We start from the raw sequence: 17,226 nt of genomic DNA, 5'->3' as shown, positions 1-17,226 counted from the left end.
TTTCATTATTGGGTCTTAAGTCACCAACTCGTGTCGGCTGTATTGTTAAACAACATTGGCTAACAGGAATATTTGATTTTATAATCAAATTTTATTAATTTAGTTTTACAATATTTTAACATTTCCAGTATCACTTTGTGTTTGATTCGTTTTGCAAATTCAATGTATTAGTTTTTAATTGTCTATGTCTGAAGATTAGAATGCAGAGATTGTTTGCCAGTCACTTCACTGTTACTCTAAGGGTTATTTTCTGGTATCCCAATGAAGGGACTTTCAATAGATCATCTTTATTTCATGTATAAAGATTTACATTTTCAAGTATTCCGTGGACCCTCATTGTCATTATGGATTGTAATTTATTTCCAGGCTGAGTCTCCTTCGTTACAACAATAACCTTACAAAAATGAAGACAACAATGTTTTCTAATTCCCAGCAGTTAAAGGCCAAGTTGGACTTTTTTCAATCGAGCATTGGGCTTGATCTGGAAAAATACAGTGAACAAATGGCATATGGAATATGTAAGTGTTCAACTTTTTATTTTTTTTTGAATGTATAGTGATCTTGTGAATGTTGAATCATAATGGCATTTTCAGCAATTACATTGACTAGAAGCGATCAAGTGACCTTTCTTTTCTTGATCCCTAGCAATCCCATTGGCTACAGTTAATTGCATGACTGACCTGACTGTTCCTTGTTCAATTGATGGGACTGTAGGTAGGAACAGGAATTTCCTGAATTTATACAGCCAGTAACCACATGTCTGTTCATCTGCTATTTGGTTGTGAGCATAGTAATTGGCCTATGGGAATAATGTGACTGGCAAAAACTTCATCTGTCATTTATCCCTGGTGACCATGTGATTATAACAAGGAACAATAACAAAATTATATGATGAAGCAACTGATTTTCTTGTTATGTTGTCAGGGTCATGTAGGTAAGTACAATTTAAATTGGGAGAGGAGAGTTCAGTGTTTTCTTCCCATTTACCTTGTCCATAAGACCCCTCCTCATGCTCCCTTGACCCCATTTCCACTAAACTACGAACCATCAAATTTCCTTTCCTGGGCTCACGCTTGCTGATATTGTAAATGGTTTCCTCTCTGCCTTTCAAAACTGCTGTCTTCACCTCCCTCCTTAAAAAACCATCCTTGATCCCTCTGTCCTTGCAAACGGTGGTCTCATCTCTAGCCTCCCTTTCCTCCCCAAAATCCTTGAAAGTGTAGTCACCTGCTAAATCTATACCTATTTTTCCACAACTGCATATTTGAATCTCTCCAATCAGTTATCTGCCTCAGCCACATAACATACAGCTCTAATAAAAACCACAAATGAAACTCTGTGGCAGAGACTGTATTGCATTATCGCTCCTCATCCTTCTCAACATCTGTGCAGCCTTTGACCAGCTCCTGCAATGTCTTTCCTCTGTTGTCCAGAAGCTGAGATAGGAATGGCTTGCGTGGTTCCACTGTTACTTACCCAATTTTAGCTAGAGCATTACCAGCAATGACTTCCCTTCCTGCCTTCACTCCATTTACTCAGGAGACCCCCCCCCAAGGATTTTTCCTTGTCCTTCTCTTCATCCTTATGTAAGCTGTCCTTTGATGACATCATCTGTAGACTTGGGTCAGCCTCCACATGCTAATTGATGACACCTACTTTTAGCTGTCCACCAGGTCTTTTGACCCTTGAGAACTGCCTTGGGAAGTTTTCCTACATTAACACATTATATAAAGTGACCAGGAGAAAGAAAATGTACTGTTCTTGAAGCTTGCATTGAGTTTGGCTGGAATGGTGTAGATGCCATAAACCAAGGCATCAGGTTGTGAATGGGAGGTGATGTTGAAGTGATGAGACACAAAAAGCTCAGGGTCACACTTCTAAACAGAACAGATGTTCAGGCAAGCGATCACTTAATTTGTGTTTCATTCTCCATTGTATAAAGGAAACCATGTTGTAAGTGACAAATACTATTGTAGAATCCTGGAAAATGCATACAAATTGCTGTCTCACACAGCAGGATTGTTTAGGCCATGAATAACGGAGTGAGAGAGAGTTTTTGGGAACTAAATATACCTGGTTATAAAGTTTACAGGAGGGACAGGGAAAATGGCAGAGGGGGTGGAGTAGCCTTACTGATTAGAAATAGTATCACCTCGTTGGTGAGGGAGGATATAATGAGGGGAAAGCATCCAGTGGACACCTTATGGGTGGAATTAGGAACAGAAAAGGATCTAAAACTGTAATAGGTGTGAAAAGACCCCCTGGTAGCAGTTCTGAGGTGTTAGTTTGTTTAAATGCACAAATTAGGCAAGTGTATAACAAAGGCAGAGTAGTATTAATGGGGGATTTTAACTTACACATAGATTGGGAGAGGCAGACTAGCACCTGTCGGAAAGGTAGTGAATTTCTGGAATGTTCCAGGATAGTTTCCTACAGCAATATGTCCTAGATGTAACAAGGGGACAGGTAATATTAGATTTAGTTATGAGTAATGAGCCAAATTTAATTAGTAGCCTAACTGTGCGTGAACATTTATCAAATAATGATCACAAGATGATCGAATTCAAGGTAGCGTTTGAAAGTGAAAAGCATGAATCAAGCTACTAGAATTTTAGACTTGGGTAAGGCTGACTTTACCGGGATGAGACAGAAACTGTCCATGGTAAACTGGGTAGATCTGTTAATGGGTCAAAATACTGAAGAACAGTGGAGAATATTTGAAGAAGCATTTAATGAAATACAGAGCGACTATGTACCCCTGAGAGGAAAAAGCTCCACCACAGAAAAAACAGCCATGGACAACGTAAGAGATTAGGGATAGCATAAAACTAAAAGAAAGGGCTTACAAAAATGCAAAACGCAGCACAGATCCGGCCGAATGGGATCAATACAAAGACCAGCAAAGGGTCACAAAGCAGCTTATAAGAGCTACTAAAAGGGATTATGAAAGGAAACTTGCAAGGGACATCAAAATCAATAAGAAGAAATTTTATTGTTAAATAAAGGGAAAGTGGGGGGTCAAGAGCAATGTAGGCCCACTAAAAGCTGAAAATGGAGATATTGTCATTGATAATGGGGAAATGACAGACATGTTGAACAATTACTTTGCCTCAGTATTTACAGTTGAAAAGGAGGAAAACTTGCCGGAAGTCCCGAAAAAATTAATAGCCGCTAGGACAGGGACTTAATACAATTAACGTAAGTAAAACATCAGTAACGAGGAAATTACTGGAACTAAAGAGTGAGAAATCCCCAGGACCTAATGGTTTCCATCCAAGGGTGTTAAAGGAAGTAGGTGAGCACATTGTAGATGCCCTAACTATAATCATTCAGAGTTCCCTAGATTCAGGAGTGATCCCTCTGGATTGGAAAGTTGCACATGTCACTCTACTTTTTAAGAAGGGGGAACCAAGGAAATTACTGACCAGTTAGCCTGACATCTGTGGTGGGCAAGTTGCTGGAGTCTATAATCAAGGATAGGGTGACTGAACACTGAGAAAATTTTCAGTTAATCAGGGACAGCCAGCATGGATTCATGATGGGAAGCTCATGCCTGACAAATCTCATTGAATTTTTTGAAGAGGTGACTAAGGTAGTGGACAGGGGAATGTCTATGGATGTTATTTATATGGACTTCCAGAAGGCATTTGATAAAGTCCCACATAAGAGACTGTTAACGAAGGCAGAAGTCCATGGAATTGAGGGCAAATTATTGACATGGTTAGGAAGTTTTGAGTGGTAGGGGACAGAGAGTGGGGATAATGGGTAAGTACTTTGATTGGCAGGATGTAACTAGTGGTGTCCCACAGGGATCTGTGTTGGGGCCTCAATTATTCACATTATTCATTAACGACTTGGATGATGACACAGTAAGTCATATTTCCAAATTTGCTGATGATACAAAGTTAGGCGGCATTGTAGACAGTCTAGATGATAGCATAAAATTGCAAGGAGATAGTGACAGACTAGATGAATGGACAAAACTGTAGCAGATGGATTTCAGTGCGGGCAATTGTGAGGTTATCCATTTTGGACCAAAAAAGGATAGAGCAGGGTACTTTCTAAATGGGAAGAGGTTAAGTACAGTGGATGTCCAAAGAGACTTGGGGATTCAGGTGCATAGATCTTTAAAATGCCACGAGCAAGTGCAGAAAATAATCAAAAAGGCTAATGGAATGCTAGCCTTTATATCTAGAGGATTGGAGTATAAAGACACAGAGGTTATGCTGCAGCTGTACAAAACCCTGGTTAGACCCCACTTGGAGTATTGTGAGCAGTTCTGGGCACCACACCTTAGGAAGGATATATTGGCCTTGGAGGGAGTGCAACGTAGGTTTACAAGAATGATACCTGAACTACAGGGATTAAGTTACGAGGAGCGATTGCACAAGTTAGGCCTATTTTCACTAGAATTTAGAAGGTTAAGGGGTGATCTGATCAAAGTCTTCACGATATTTACAGGAAAAGACAGGCTAGATAAAGATAAACTATTTCCACTGGTTGGAGATTCTAAAACTAGGGGGCATAGTCTAAAAATTAGGGCCAGACCGTTCAGGAGAGATGTTAGGAAGCACTTCTTCATGCAAAGGGTGGTAGAGGTTTGGAACTCTCTCCAACAAACAGCAGTTGAAGCTAGAACAGTTGTTAATTTTAATCAGAGATAGATTTTTGTTAAGCAAAGATATTGAGGGATATGGGCCAAAGGCAGGTATACGGAGTTAGGCCGCAGATCAGCCGTGATCTCATTGAATGGCGGGACAGGCTCGAGGGGCGGAATGGCCTACTCCTGTTCCTATCTACCTATGTTCCTATGTAACAGGTGTTGCACTCCTGTACTTACACAGGAAAATGCCAAGGAAAGAAAACTGGAAGATGAGGTGATGGAAAAATCCCTCCAGAATATAAAGAGAGATCAAGATGTGTTTGATGTTGACGACATATTGTAGGTGGCATAAATGTTGGAAAATAGTTTTGCAAAAAGTGAAGGCTAATAGAGTAGAAAATGAGAACAAGTGAACCCTTTTGTTTACAAAAGGAAGAATTAGTGTGAGAGCAGAGGAAATGAGACTACCCTGGTCAGGGGTACTGTCAACCATTGTGGTGGGAGATGCTTTGGTCGAGGAAAAAAGATAGCATTTTAGGATCTCTGTGCAAGAGATAGAATCATCAGAACAGGTGAAATAGGGATAGTGGGAGAAAGGAATAGAATTTTTACAGGAATTGCACTGGGTAAAGCAGACTCCATCCAGGTTGTTGAAGGAGTCAGTGTGATAGATGTCTGTGGCATGCCCATTACCATAAATAGAAAGAGTGAAGTCAGAGGAAGGGAAGAATCAGATGAGGACCACTTGAAGGTGAGCAATGAATCGAAATTGAAAGTGTTTGTACTTGATAAAATGTTCAAGAACAGAGTGAGTGGAAGAATTCACACCACCACTGTCATTAATGTAAAAGAAGATGAGGCCATGGAGCGACTCTGAGTAGGACTGAAAAAATACAAGATATCTAGGACAAGTGCAGGTTCCCATTCATAACATATTTTATCTGAGGACCTGAATGGCGTTAAAAGAAGTTGTTCAAGGTGAGAGCAAATTCATTGAAGGTGGCTGGTGGAGGATAGGTGTGAGTCAGGAAACTGCTGAAAAGACAAATGGAGGACCTGGAAACTGTTCATGTTAGGAACATAGGGGCAGGAGTAGGCCATTCAGCCCATCGAGCCTGCTCTGCCATTCAGTTAGATGATGGCTGATCATCTACCTCAATGCCACTTTTCCGCACTACCCCCATATCCTTTGATGTCATTAGTATCCAGATATCTATCGATTTCTGTCTTGAACATGCTCAGTGATTGAGCTTCTACAGCCCTCTGAGGTAGACAATTCCAAAGATTCACCACCCTCTGAGTGAAGAAATTCCTCTTCATCTCAGTTTTAAATGGCCTACCCCTTATTCTGAGACTCTGTAAAGTGAGGCGGAGGCAGGAGCGGGTCGGGAAGGATTCCCGGTGCCTCCCGCTCCATTTTACATCACCCCCTGCCATCATCTGGCTTGTTGGGGTGGCGTAAAATTCTGGCCACAGTGTTAATGCTTCAGGTTAATAACCTTTTGTCAGAACTAGGAAAAGTTGGAGATGTAACAAGCTTTAAGCAAGTACACAGACAGCGAGAGGAGAGGAGAGAAGGGGAGGGAAGGAAAGACCAAAAGGAAAGGTCGATGAGGGGGTGGAGGGGAGTTTAAATGACAAAAGGGTTGATGTGTAAGGTGAAAGAGATGGTTACGGGATAAGTGAAGAAACAAAAGATGGGTCTGGAGGAGGTGTAAATGAGAATGGCAGAATCATTACCAACATCTGCTGTTTGGAGTGAAAAAATGGGGGAAAATATTATAATCTGAAATAATTGTGTCTGGAAGGCTGTAAAATCTCTAGTCAAAATAGGGGGCTTGCAAAAATTTGAGCAACACGTGAAGCTAGCTGTTTCACACTACTACTATGCAGTAGCAATATGTGTGATGTTCACCACTAACAAGATGCTGCGGTCAAGCCAAAAAGACGTTCTGCCTATCACACAAGTGAGTAATGTGATATATGAATTTCAATGCCAGTGTGATGCTTGGTATATAGGCCATACGTCCCAAAGACTGGCGGATCATATCAAACAACATGTCCCTTCTGCTGTTCGGAACGGGCAAGATACCAGCCTGCGCTTGCAAAACTCAAAACACAGTGTCCAACATTTGATGTGATTCTGCAATTGGACAAAATTTGCTAAATAATCCACAGTGTGCTCAGAATAAGGCTGACAACCAATTTAAGATTGTCAGTAGGGCTCGCAGTGTGGCGCATTTGTGCATACTGGAAGCTACATTTATTAATACACAGGGCCCTCATCTTTGCAGACAGAAAGAATATGGACAAACATTGTACCTGTTTCAGCTGAACAAAATAAGCGACAGCCATTCGCTGGTTCATTCCTCAGGGCAATGCTTTGACCAATCAGAGTTAAGCTGCCTGGTTTAAATTTTAAACAAAGCTTGGCAGTTTACTGTCAGTCAATGTAAACTGGTGCATTCACCATGGTAACGCCTCTACCAATCAGAGTTCACTTGCCAACCAATCTCTTCTCATGCAGTATAAATTGTTGTTTTCCCTTACATTGGTTATTCTTGCGGATTGTCCTGATGAGTGCAAGACGAAAAGCTTCGACAACATGTCTCTATTTTCAGAATGGAAATTATTAAAGTGGCGGAGGACGTCAGAAGAGCCATAGATATAGTTGAGAGGAGACTGGACAAGGGGAAAAGAAATAGAGTTGAGATGGGAAGTAAACAGTTCCATGGAGCAAGAGCAAGTTAAAATGATGGCTCTACCAGGGCTGCCCTGTTTGCGGATCTTGGGAAGGAGGCAGAAGTGGGCTGTGCACACTTGGGAGGGCTATGAGGTTGGAAGCTCTGGAGAGAAGATCTCCAGAATGGATGAGGTCACTGACAATCTTGGAAGCGATGGCTTAATGTTTGGTGGTGGGGTCATGAGGTCCAGGAGCAAGTACCAGGAAGTGACAGAGTTGACATTCAGCCTCTGTAAGGTAAAGGTCGTTTGCAGAACAACAACAATACTACCGCCCTTGTCAGCAGGTTTAATGACAAACTAAATACCAACTTACTAAGAAATACCTCTTGAAGCAACTCATGACATTTATAGTAATATGGGGTGAATCCTTTTCAGCTCCTCCACTTACACTGCTGTGCAGTTCTGTATTTTGGAGCCCCACTGGTAATTGCCAGATTGATTGCTGAAAGCAGGCATTTTTGAATAATTAGAAGTCTAAAGTGCTAATGCTTAAGCACTCCCTTGATAATTTTCTGACCGATATATCGTTTTTTAAAATTATTGTATCGAATTTCTAAAACAAACTATCAGAGACTCAGGCTCAATGAAGAGAAGCAAGACTCCCAACTAGTTGAGATCAGATCACATTACCTCATGATTGAAGCAGGTCATACTGAGTGATACTGTCCTTTATCTCATCATACTTCTCATTACCTTTTATATGCAAAGTTTATACTACCGGTTTTTATGTTATTTAAAGAGAAAGGACTTTAAAGGATGGAAATCTTGGCTATTTGATAAATTACAAGAACTGTTTAAAGTGCCATTTGTGTTTGTGTGCATGCAGATATTTGTGTAAAGCAGCGAGGGAAATTTACGAAGGAGTTGTGAAAGGAGTTAACAAAATTAGTCCAGGCAATTGTTCACTTTGGTGAAAAGCTTACACATGAATAGACGCAAGTTTAAACAACAGTTAAAAATAAGAAGAATCGACAATAGTGTTGTGAAATAGGTTACTAGGCAAGGCCATTGAGGTGGAGAGTATAAATGAGTTCAAAGGAACATTTCCTGGGAATGAACAGATTGAGGGAAATGGTGAGAAAGTGTGTAAATCTGTATTTGATCTCTCAGGGAAAGAAACACTGCCTTATTCAATTTCATGCCTTTTTATTCTATTCCTAAACTTCTTATGTTCTGATGGTTACCTATCATTGCCATACGAATTTTTGGATGAAAACTGATTTTGAAGTTTGAGGTAAAATAAGTTTGTTATGAAGATCTTTGTTAATTTTAAGTGTGAAATGAAAATACTTTTTTTTTGTTAGCTTCTGAGAAGATGTTGAAAGCGTGGAAAGAAATGGAAGAGAAGGCAGAAGCTTGTAAACAAGTGAGTAAATCACAAGTTTTGTTAGTGCTTAAAATTAAAAATTGGAAAGAATCATTCCTAATTTTATACTTCAAAACTTACTGAGTAATGAGCAGCACATTAAAAATACTGATATTGAGTACAGTCTACACTACTGTAGGATGATTTGGCAGTATGAAGTGAAATGTTAGCTTCACCAAATGAATGGTTGAATTTATGTATATTTCTGGTTCGCTTTTATGCAACCATTAAATATTCTTCACTGAACTGGGATGATTAGCATTTTATTGGCCCTGTCAATGAGAAGGATCAAAATACAGTGCTTTGTTCACTTGTTTGTGCAGAGGATCATGACAATAATGCTGTTTACTGCTGTACACCTGGGATAAGGGTATGGAAAGTCTATGACTCAGCCTTGTGACAACCAAATAAAATGCTCCAAATATTTTTGGGTTCTCAATGTACATTAGGTTCAAATTTGTGCAACATTTTCCTCTGGCTACATCTTGTTACAATGCTACTTAATTTGTGAACATAAACTATACCTTACTAAGTACCTTTTCATTTTCCATTGACTTAAAGAAGCAAAATAATAAATAGTTGTTTGTAATTGAGGAAGTAAAGTGCCAGTTAGTAAAACGTGTGCATTTTTTCAAACTTAGTGACATAATGGGGCCAGTTTTAGAGCTGGTACAGTGACTGAATATGTAACTTGGACAAATACCTTTTCTGGCCAGCTACTAGCTCAAGAACGGTAGGCGGTGGCGTAGTGGTATTATCACTGGACTAGTAACCCAGGGTATTTCTCTGGGGACATGGGTTCGAATCCCACCACAGCAGAAGGTGGAATTTGAATTTAATCAATAAATCTGGAATTAAAAGCTAGTCTAATGATAGCCACGAAACCATTGTCGATTGTTGTAAAAACCCATCTGGTTCACTAATGTCCTTCAGGGAAGGAAATCTGCTGTCCTTACCTGGTCTGGCCTACATGTGACTCCAGACCCACAGCAATGTGGTCGCCTCTTACATGCCCTCTGAAATGGCCTAGCAAGCCACTCAGTTGTACCTAACCGCTACGAAGTCAATAAAAAGGAATGAAACCGGACGGACCACCCGGCATCGACCTAGATACTGGAAACGGCAACGGCAAACCCAGCCCTGTCGACCCTGCAAAGTCCTCCTTACTGGGGGCTTGTGCCAAAGTTGGGAGAGCTGTCCCACAGACTAGTCAAGCAACAGCCTGACATAGTTATACTCACGGAATTATACCTGACAGACAATGTCTCAGACACTGCCATCACTATCCCCGGGTATATCCTGTCCCACCGGCAGGACAGACCCACCAGAGGTGGTGGCACAGTGGCATACAGTAGGGAGGGAGTTGCCCTGGGAGTCCTTAACAACGACTCTGGACCCCAGGAAGTCTCATGGCATCTGGTCAAACATGGGCAAGGTAAACTAATGATTATCACCTACCGCCCTCCCTCAGCTGATGACTCAGTACTCCTCCATGTTGAACACCACTTGGAGGAAGCACTGAGGGTGGCAAGGGCACTGAATGTACTCTGGGTGAGGGACTTCAATGTCCATCACCAAGAGTGGGTCGGTAGCACCACTACTGACCGAGCTGGCTGAGTCCTAAAGGACATAGCTGCTAGAGTGGGTCTGCGGCAGGTGGTGGGGGAACCAACATGAGGGAAAAACATACTTGACCTCGTCCTCACCAATCTGCCTGCCGCAGATGCTTCTGTCCGTGACCGCATTGGTAGGAGTGACCACCGCACAGTCCTTGTGGAGACGAAGTCCCGCCTTCATATTGAGGATACCGTCCATCGTGTTGTGTGGCACTATCACCGTGCTAAATGGGATAGATTTCGAACAGATCTAGCAATGCAAAACTGGGCATCCATGAGGCGCTGTGGGCCATCAGCAGCAGCAGAATTGTACTCAACCACAATCTGTAACCTCATGGCCCGGCATATCCCCCACTCTACCAATACCATCAAGCCAGGAGACCAACCCTGGTTCAATGAAGAGTGCAGGAGGGCATGTCAGGAGCAGCACCAGGCATACCTCAAAATAAGGTGTCAACCTGGTGAAGCTACAACCCAGGACTACTTGCATGCCAAACTGCGTAAGCAGCATGCAATAGACAGAGCTAAGCGATCCCATAACCAACGGATCAGATCTAAGCTCTGCAGTCCTGCCACATCCAGCCGTGAATGGTGGCGGACAATTAAACAACTAACTGGAGGAGGTGGCTCCACAAATATCCCCATCCTCAATTATGGGGGAGCCCAGCACAAGAGTGCAAAAGATAAGGCTGAAGCATTTGCAACAATCTTCAGCCAGAAGTGCCAGGTTGATGATCCATCTCGGCCTCCTCCTGAAGTCCCCAGCATCACAGATGCCAGACTTCAGCCAATTCGATTCACTCCGCGTGATATCAAGAAACGACTGAAGGCACTGGATACTGCAAAAGCTATGGGCCCTGACAATATTCTGGCAATAGTACTGAAGACCTGTGGTCCAGAACTAGCTAAGCTGTTCCAATACAGCTACAACACTGGCATCTACCCTGCAATGTAGAAAATTGCCCAGGTATGTCCTGTACACAAAAAGCAGGACAAGTCCAACCCAGCCAATTACTGCCCCATCAGCCTACTCTCAATCATCAGTAAAGGGATGGAAGGTGTCGTCAACAGTACCATCAAGTGGCACTTGCTTAGCGATAATCTGCTCAGTGATGCTCAGTTTGGGTTCCGTCAGGGCCACTCAGCTCCTGACCTCATTACAGCCTTGGTTCAAACATGGACAAAAGAGCTGAACTCAAGAGGTGAGGTGAGAGTGACTGCCCTTGACATCAAGGCAGCATTTGACCGAGTATGGCATCAAGGACCCCTAGCAAAATTGAGGTCAATGGGAATCGGGGGAAACCCTCCGCTGGCTGGAGTCATACCGAGCACAAAGGAAGATGGTTGTGGTTGTTGGAGGTCAATCATCTGAGCTCCATGACATCACTGCAGGAGATCCTCAGGGTAATGTCCTAGGCCCAACCATCTTCAGCTGCTTCCTCAATGACCTTTCTTCAATCATAAGGTCAGAAGTGGGGATGTTCGCTGGCGATTGCACAATGTTCAGCACCATTTGTGACTCCTCAGGTACTGAAGCAGTCCGTGTCCAGATGCAGCAAGACCTGGACAATATCCAGACTTGGGCTGATAAGTGGCAAGTAACATTCGCGCCACACAAGTGCCAGGCAATCACTATCTCCAGCAAGAGAGAATCTAACCATCTCCCCTTGACATTCAACGCATTACCATCGCTGAATCCCCCACTATCAACATCCTAGGGGCTACCATTGACCAGAAACTGAACTGGAGTAGCCATATAAATACCGTGGCTACAAGAGCAGGTCAGAGGCTAGGAATCCTGCAGCGAGTAACTCGCCTCCTGACTCCCCAAAGCCTGTCCACCATCTACAAGGCACAAGTCAGGAGTGTGATGGAATACTCTCCACTTGCCTGGATGGGTGCAGCTCCAACAACACTCAAGAAGCTCGACACCATCCAGGACAAAGCAGCCTGCTTGATTGGCACCCCATCTACAAATATTCACTCCCTCCACCACCGAAGCACAGTGGCAGCAGTGTGTACCATCTACAAGATGCACTGCAGCAATGCACCAAAGTTCCTTAGACAGCACCTTCCAAACCTGCGACCTCTATCAACTAGAAGGACAAGGGCAGCAATTACATGGGAAAACCACCACCTGCAAGTTCCCCTTCAAGTCACACACCATCCTGACTTGGAACTATATCGCCGTTCCTTCACTGTCGGTGGATCAAAATCCTGGAACTCCCTTCCTAACAGCACTGTGGGTTTACCTACCCCACATGGACTGCAGCTGTTCAAGAAGGCAGCTCACCAACACCTTCTCAAGGGCAATTAGGGATGGGCAATAAATACTGGCCTGGCCAGTGACGCCTACATCCCATGAATGAATAAAAAAAAAATATGGTACAGTCTTTCTCCTTTACACAATATGCCAGCTGTTAGCACTGCAGCTATATTGAAGTCAAGGGGGTGCGTGGGGGCGGGGTTGGGGTGGGGGTGTTGCTGACATTTAAAGCTTAGCCTCCAGAAAGCTAATTTCCATGTTTGAGCTAAAGCAGGAAATGAGTGTGTATATATATATATATATATATATATATATAGGGAACCAACAGGCCAGTTTCCAAAGCCTTTATATACAAGAGGAATCCTGAAAATGTTTTTATATATATATATAATATATATAATTTAGGACATGCTGTTTCAGACTCAATATCCTCTTGTTCTGCTCAAAGAAGACTAATATCGCCTTGCTACAGTAAGGATAGTGAGAGATACTAAACAACGGTGCATGTTAAATTGTATGTCAAATTGTGTTTATTTGCAGGTGGAGGGCATTAATTAGGGTTTCACTTGAGCACATATAAAGAGATTTACTGAACCTGTGGGATGGTTGAGTTAGGAGGTGTATGCTTGTAATGTTTCATGCTGTAAATAAATGTTACACTGAGTGAAGATTGCCTCCTGTACTATCCTTCACCAGTTGGCTTTCTGGAATATAACAGTGTGTTGCTTGTGTTGGTAAGTTGATATTGTTTAGTTGTTCACTGGTGCACAAGTATCTTTCAAAACTTGAGCATGTGTACAGTGCTGAGTTTTTATGCAGTTTTTGGGGAAAGGGACATTTAGTTTTGCAGTTCAATTCACATAGTCACATCCTTACATCTACTTAACAACAAGAACAATCACAACTTGTACTTACATAGTGCCTTTAACAGCTCAAATTTGACCAAGCCAAAGCAGGAAGGGGTGATATTTAAGCCGCTCAGTATATAGACTAGTTTCACAATGACCTTCATGACATGCGTTGGTTTCTGGATCTGTGCCAACTACAGTAGCTACTACAGTTGGCATACTGCTAGTATCGGTTTGAGCCACATTTTTCAGTCTTGCTGGAACCAAAGCAGTAAAAGTCAAGTCCAGTTTGGTTATTGGCCACATTCATTCGAGCTACCAGAGCAATTTTGGTACAAAAATGCTCATGTAAGGAGGGCAAAGTTGGAGATTGTTACACATCAACAGCATAGAAATCTGACCAGGTGTGAAAGGTGTGCTGTAACAGCAATAGAGATGGAAGCTCTGAGGACTCAATATGACTCAGTTGCTTTATGGTCAATTAAATGTGGCAATACTTTGCCTGAGTGCTATCCTTGGGGAAATGACACAAGGCAATAGAAGGATGTTACACTGTGATTTTGCCTATTCCAAAACGCTATGGAGGGAAAGATGCAGCCCTTTTTACTGTCCATCACCTATTCTGTATGTATATCTAAGCAACTGAATAACCTAAATATTCTGTATGTAACGACCTTTTTGGGTTTTTTAAGTTTAAGGACAGCAGCAGTAATGAAATCTACAGCTCACTTCATTTACAGAAACCTTTTGTTGGGGATTTTAGGCTGCTGAAATTGGTCATTTGGAAGAACAAATCGTGGGTCTGCACAGTGAAATAGTGGAACTGCAGAGGAGTCCATATGCAAGACGTCAGGGAGATGTCATGGAAAGCTTGTAAGAAAAAATAATTCTACCTAGTATGATGGATGTCAGCATAATCTTCTAAAGTAGCACCTGGTATCTTCCGAAAAGGAAATTGTGGGAATCAGTGGCATCAAACATCACAGTGAATTAATGCAGTAGTCAAAAGTACAATCGTTAATCTCTAGACAGTCTCAATTCAAAGAACTAGATCAGGATTAACTGGCAACAGTCTTGACTTCTTGATGGCTATTAAGCTTCAATACAATCTCATTTCTGCTCTTTTCTGTTTAATCCTTTGCATTATAAATAATACTACTCTTCTCCATTCAAAAGTGACTAGTGATAGGATACACAATAAAAGTGTATTCTGCAGAGAGTCTAAAATATGTTTGTTTCCACTGCCACAACAATATTGGAAATATGCCTACATGCTTTAATTTCCACCTGTGGCAAAGCAAGTAGTTGCAGAGGTGATGGTAGGTACAGATTTTATAAAGCCATTCAGTCCATTTTAGCTCATCCATTCAGAAAAAGCTTAAGTTTCCTTGTTACAGCATCCAAATATTTCTTAAATGATTCCAGAAATTTTGCCTGCACTACCCTGCCCCTTTTAAGCTACTATTTTTCTCTTCTTGAGAAGTTTGCTTTGCAGAACTTGGGGTGCTGAGATCAATTGTTAATCCATCAACAATGATCTAAATCATAATTTCTCCTAATATTTTAAATAAGCATATATATATATATATATATGAGATATAATTGAAAGGGGTGTTTCCTTTTAGAGTGTTATCATATTTCTGCCCCCACTCCCCAAACAGGGCAAACATTGATTCCTAGAATAAAACAGTAATTTTCATATTCAACATCATGGAAAGCTGGATAATAAACTACTGTTCATATCTGACTTCACTCACTTAGCGGTGTGCTTTGCCTGTGACCTTTTTGACATTAAGTTCCAATTCTGGTTTAGGACCAGCGAATCTATCATTGTCCAGTTGTGTTAATAGGTGCACGACTTGAATCTAAGAACACAGATATGGGAGGTACTTTGCTCTTGAACAAGCAGGAGCGTAAATATATTTCTAAACTTGAAGGAAAATGTATTGTGCAGTTGAACATAAAGCAGTAATTTAGTTTTGAGCTTTCACGGGGACAAATGCTTTAACACTGTGCTTAGATTGAATAAAATCCAGAAAAATCTATAAGTATGCTTTCAGCAGAACAGAGCAATCATCCACATGTTTAGATTAATTTATGAAAGGAATTATTTATGGCAAGTAATGGTCCTTCAACAGACGTAACAATTCATTAGATTGATTTACAAGTATGTTAGTCTAATAAATCATTTTGCTTATCATAATTTTCCTTTCTAGAGAACAGAAAGCCATCGATTTATACAGGAAGCTCAAGGGAAAATCAAAAGGTATTGTGCACGTTTTTAACTCTGCAGATAACATTTTAGCTTTATCTTTGTGGACAAAGAAGTGTATTTTATATGTTGTTCTCAGATTTTTAATTAGATATTATCTTGGCAACTCAACAGAACCTCATTGACTTTAAATTGATGGAGGGTCCTTTGCAGAATGACGAATAACCAATTTTAAAGTGTAGTACTCCAGTTTGCCTGAACTCCGTGAACCTTTGTGAGGACCTGAATTAAAATTTGGGAACTAGGTCACAGCGTGGAAGGTGGAGGAGCCATGTTAAGAAAAAATAAATAATAAAAATGAACAGCATAACTCATCATAAAATGTATGGGTGCATTATTATCATCTTTCTGACCAAAGTATGCACTATCCCCTTTCAAGCAATGGTTGCAGCATTTGGCGGTTGGCAGTTTCACCAAAAAATATTCTTGCCTTTTTTCAACCCAGTCATTGGTAGGCATTGAGCTCTAAATATATGACTCGGTGTTCTTGTAACCAGACTTCAGGTAATGCCTCCTAGCAACTGTCATGCAAAATCTCAGCTTCAAAATGGATATCTGTTGTAAGGATGGTAGAAATCTCTGCACAGGCATATGAAATACCTGTGTCATACCTTGAAGCTCTCGGTACCAATTCCACATACTGACTTCGAATCACAAATTGCTTAATCATGGACCTCAGTGAGTGGCTTTGGCAAAGAGGCATGCTAGTTATGCACGCTGAGTGATTGGGATAGCCAAAGCACTCCCTGGGGCCAGTTCCTTTTTGTCACAAATCCACCTCACAGCTTGGCCCTAGATCTCTTTGAAGGTTTGGAGGAGGCCCTTCCCTTGCATGACTAAGAGCTCTGAACCATGAAGGAGGCTGTTTGGACTCCCATCTTATTTGCCATAAGCTTAATCTGCATTGGAACTTCACTGTCATTAAAGAAAAACTACAAAGACCAAATTGCCCTTCATCACTGGCAGAAGTTAGCGTTTACCAGAACCCCAGATACTGATACAAATCAACAGTTGGAATAGATAACTCTTGTATCTTACAATGGATACTTCAGATTCTCTTATGGACAACGCAAAGCCAAAATTCTATATTTGGGCCACCCAGCAGCATATCTCATTGTTCAAGATAGTTGGTATAATACACAAGGATCTTTCAACAACACAAAATCATTTTCAAAAAGGATCCCACCATAATTTCAGCAAAGCTCGGAGCAGACCTTCCAAGTCCATCCATTAAAATACCATCCAACACATCATTGATGAAAACATCAATAATGGGTTATAGCTAACAACATTGCCTAACTCTTTTTAGTGTGTCACAGCTACCCTGGTTGTTGGTGCTGAAATGCAAATCCCAGATAAAATCCAAAATTTGGCCCCACATTCCCATAACTTCCATCTTCTTTATGATGTACTAAATTGTAATCCTTTCGAAAAATTGATGAAAGCCATGATACAGAAAGAAAATGAGTGAGACATGTACCTTTTACAAGGGGATTTTGTGGCGCCAGTG

At 41.4% G+C, this 17,226-nt stretch overlaps 1 protein-coding gene across 1 annotated transcript in view; it reads left to right on the top strand.

Annotated features, from left to right (window-relative positions):
- Nucleotides 1-17,226, top strand: part of chuk (component of inhibitor of nuclear factor kappa B kinase complex) — a 110,881-nt gene that overhangs the window by 73,604 nt on the left and 20,051 nt on the right. Inside the window, exons 14-17 of the mRNA XM_068020610.1 lie at nucleotides 367-518; nucleotides 8,653-8,714; nucleotides 14,208-14,317; nucleotides 15,661-15,710. Of these exons, the coding sequence (XP_067876711.1) occupies nucleotides 367-518; nucleotides 8,653-8,714; nucleotides 14,208-14,317; nucleotides 15,661-15,710 (374 nt within the window). The remainder of the gene's footprint in view (nucleotides 1-366; nucleotides 519-8,652; nucleotides 8,715-14,207; nucleotides 14,318-15,660; nucleotides 15,711-17,226) is intronic.

This window comes from Heterodontus francisci, chromosome 42 (genome assembly GCF_036365525.1).
Source record: "Heterodontus francisci isolate sHetFra1 chromosome 42, sHetFra1.hap1, whole genome shotgun sequence".
NCBI classification, from domain to species: domain Eukaryota; kingdom Metazoa; phylum Chordata; class Chondrichthyes; order Heterodontiformes; family Heterodontidae; genus Heterodontus; species Heterodontus francisci.
This window is presented reverse-complemented; position numbering and strand designations above follow the sequence as displayed.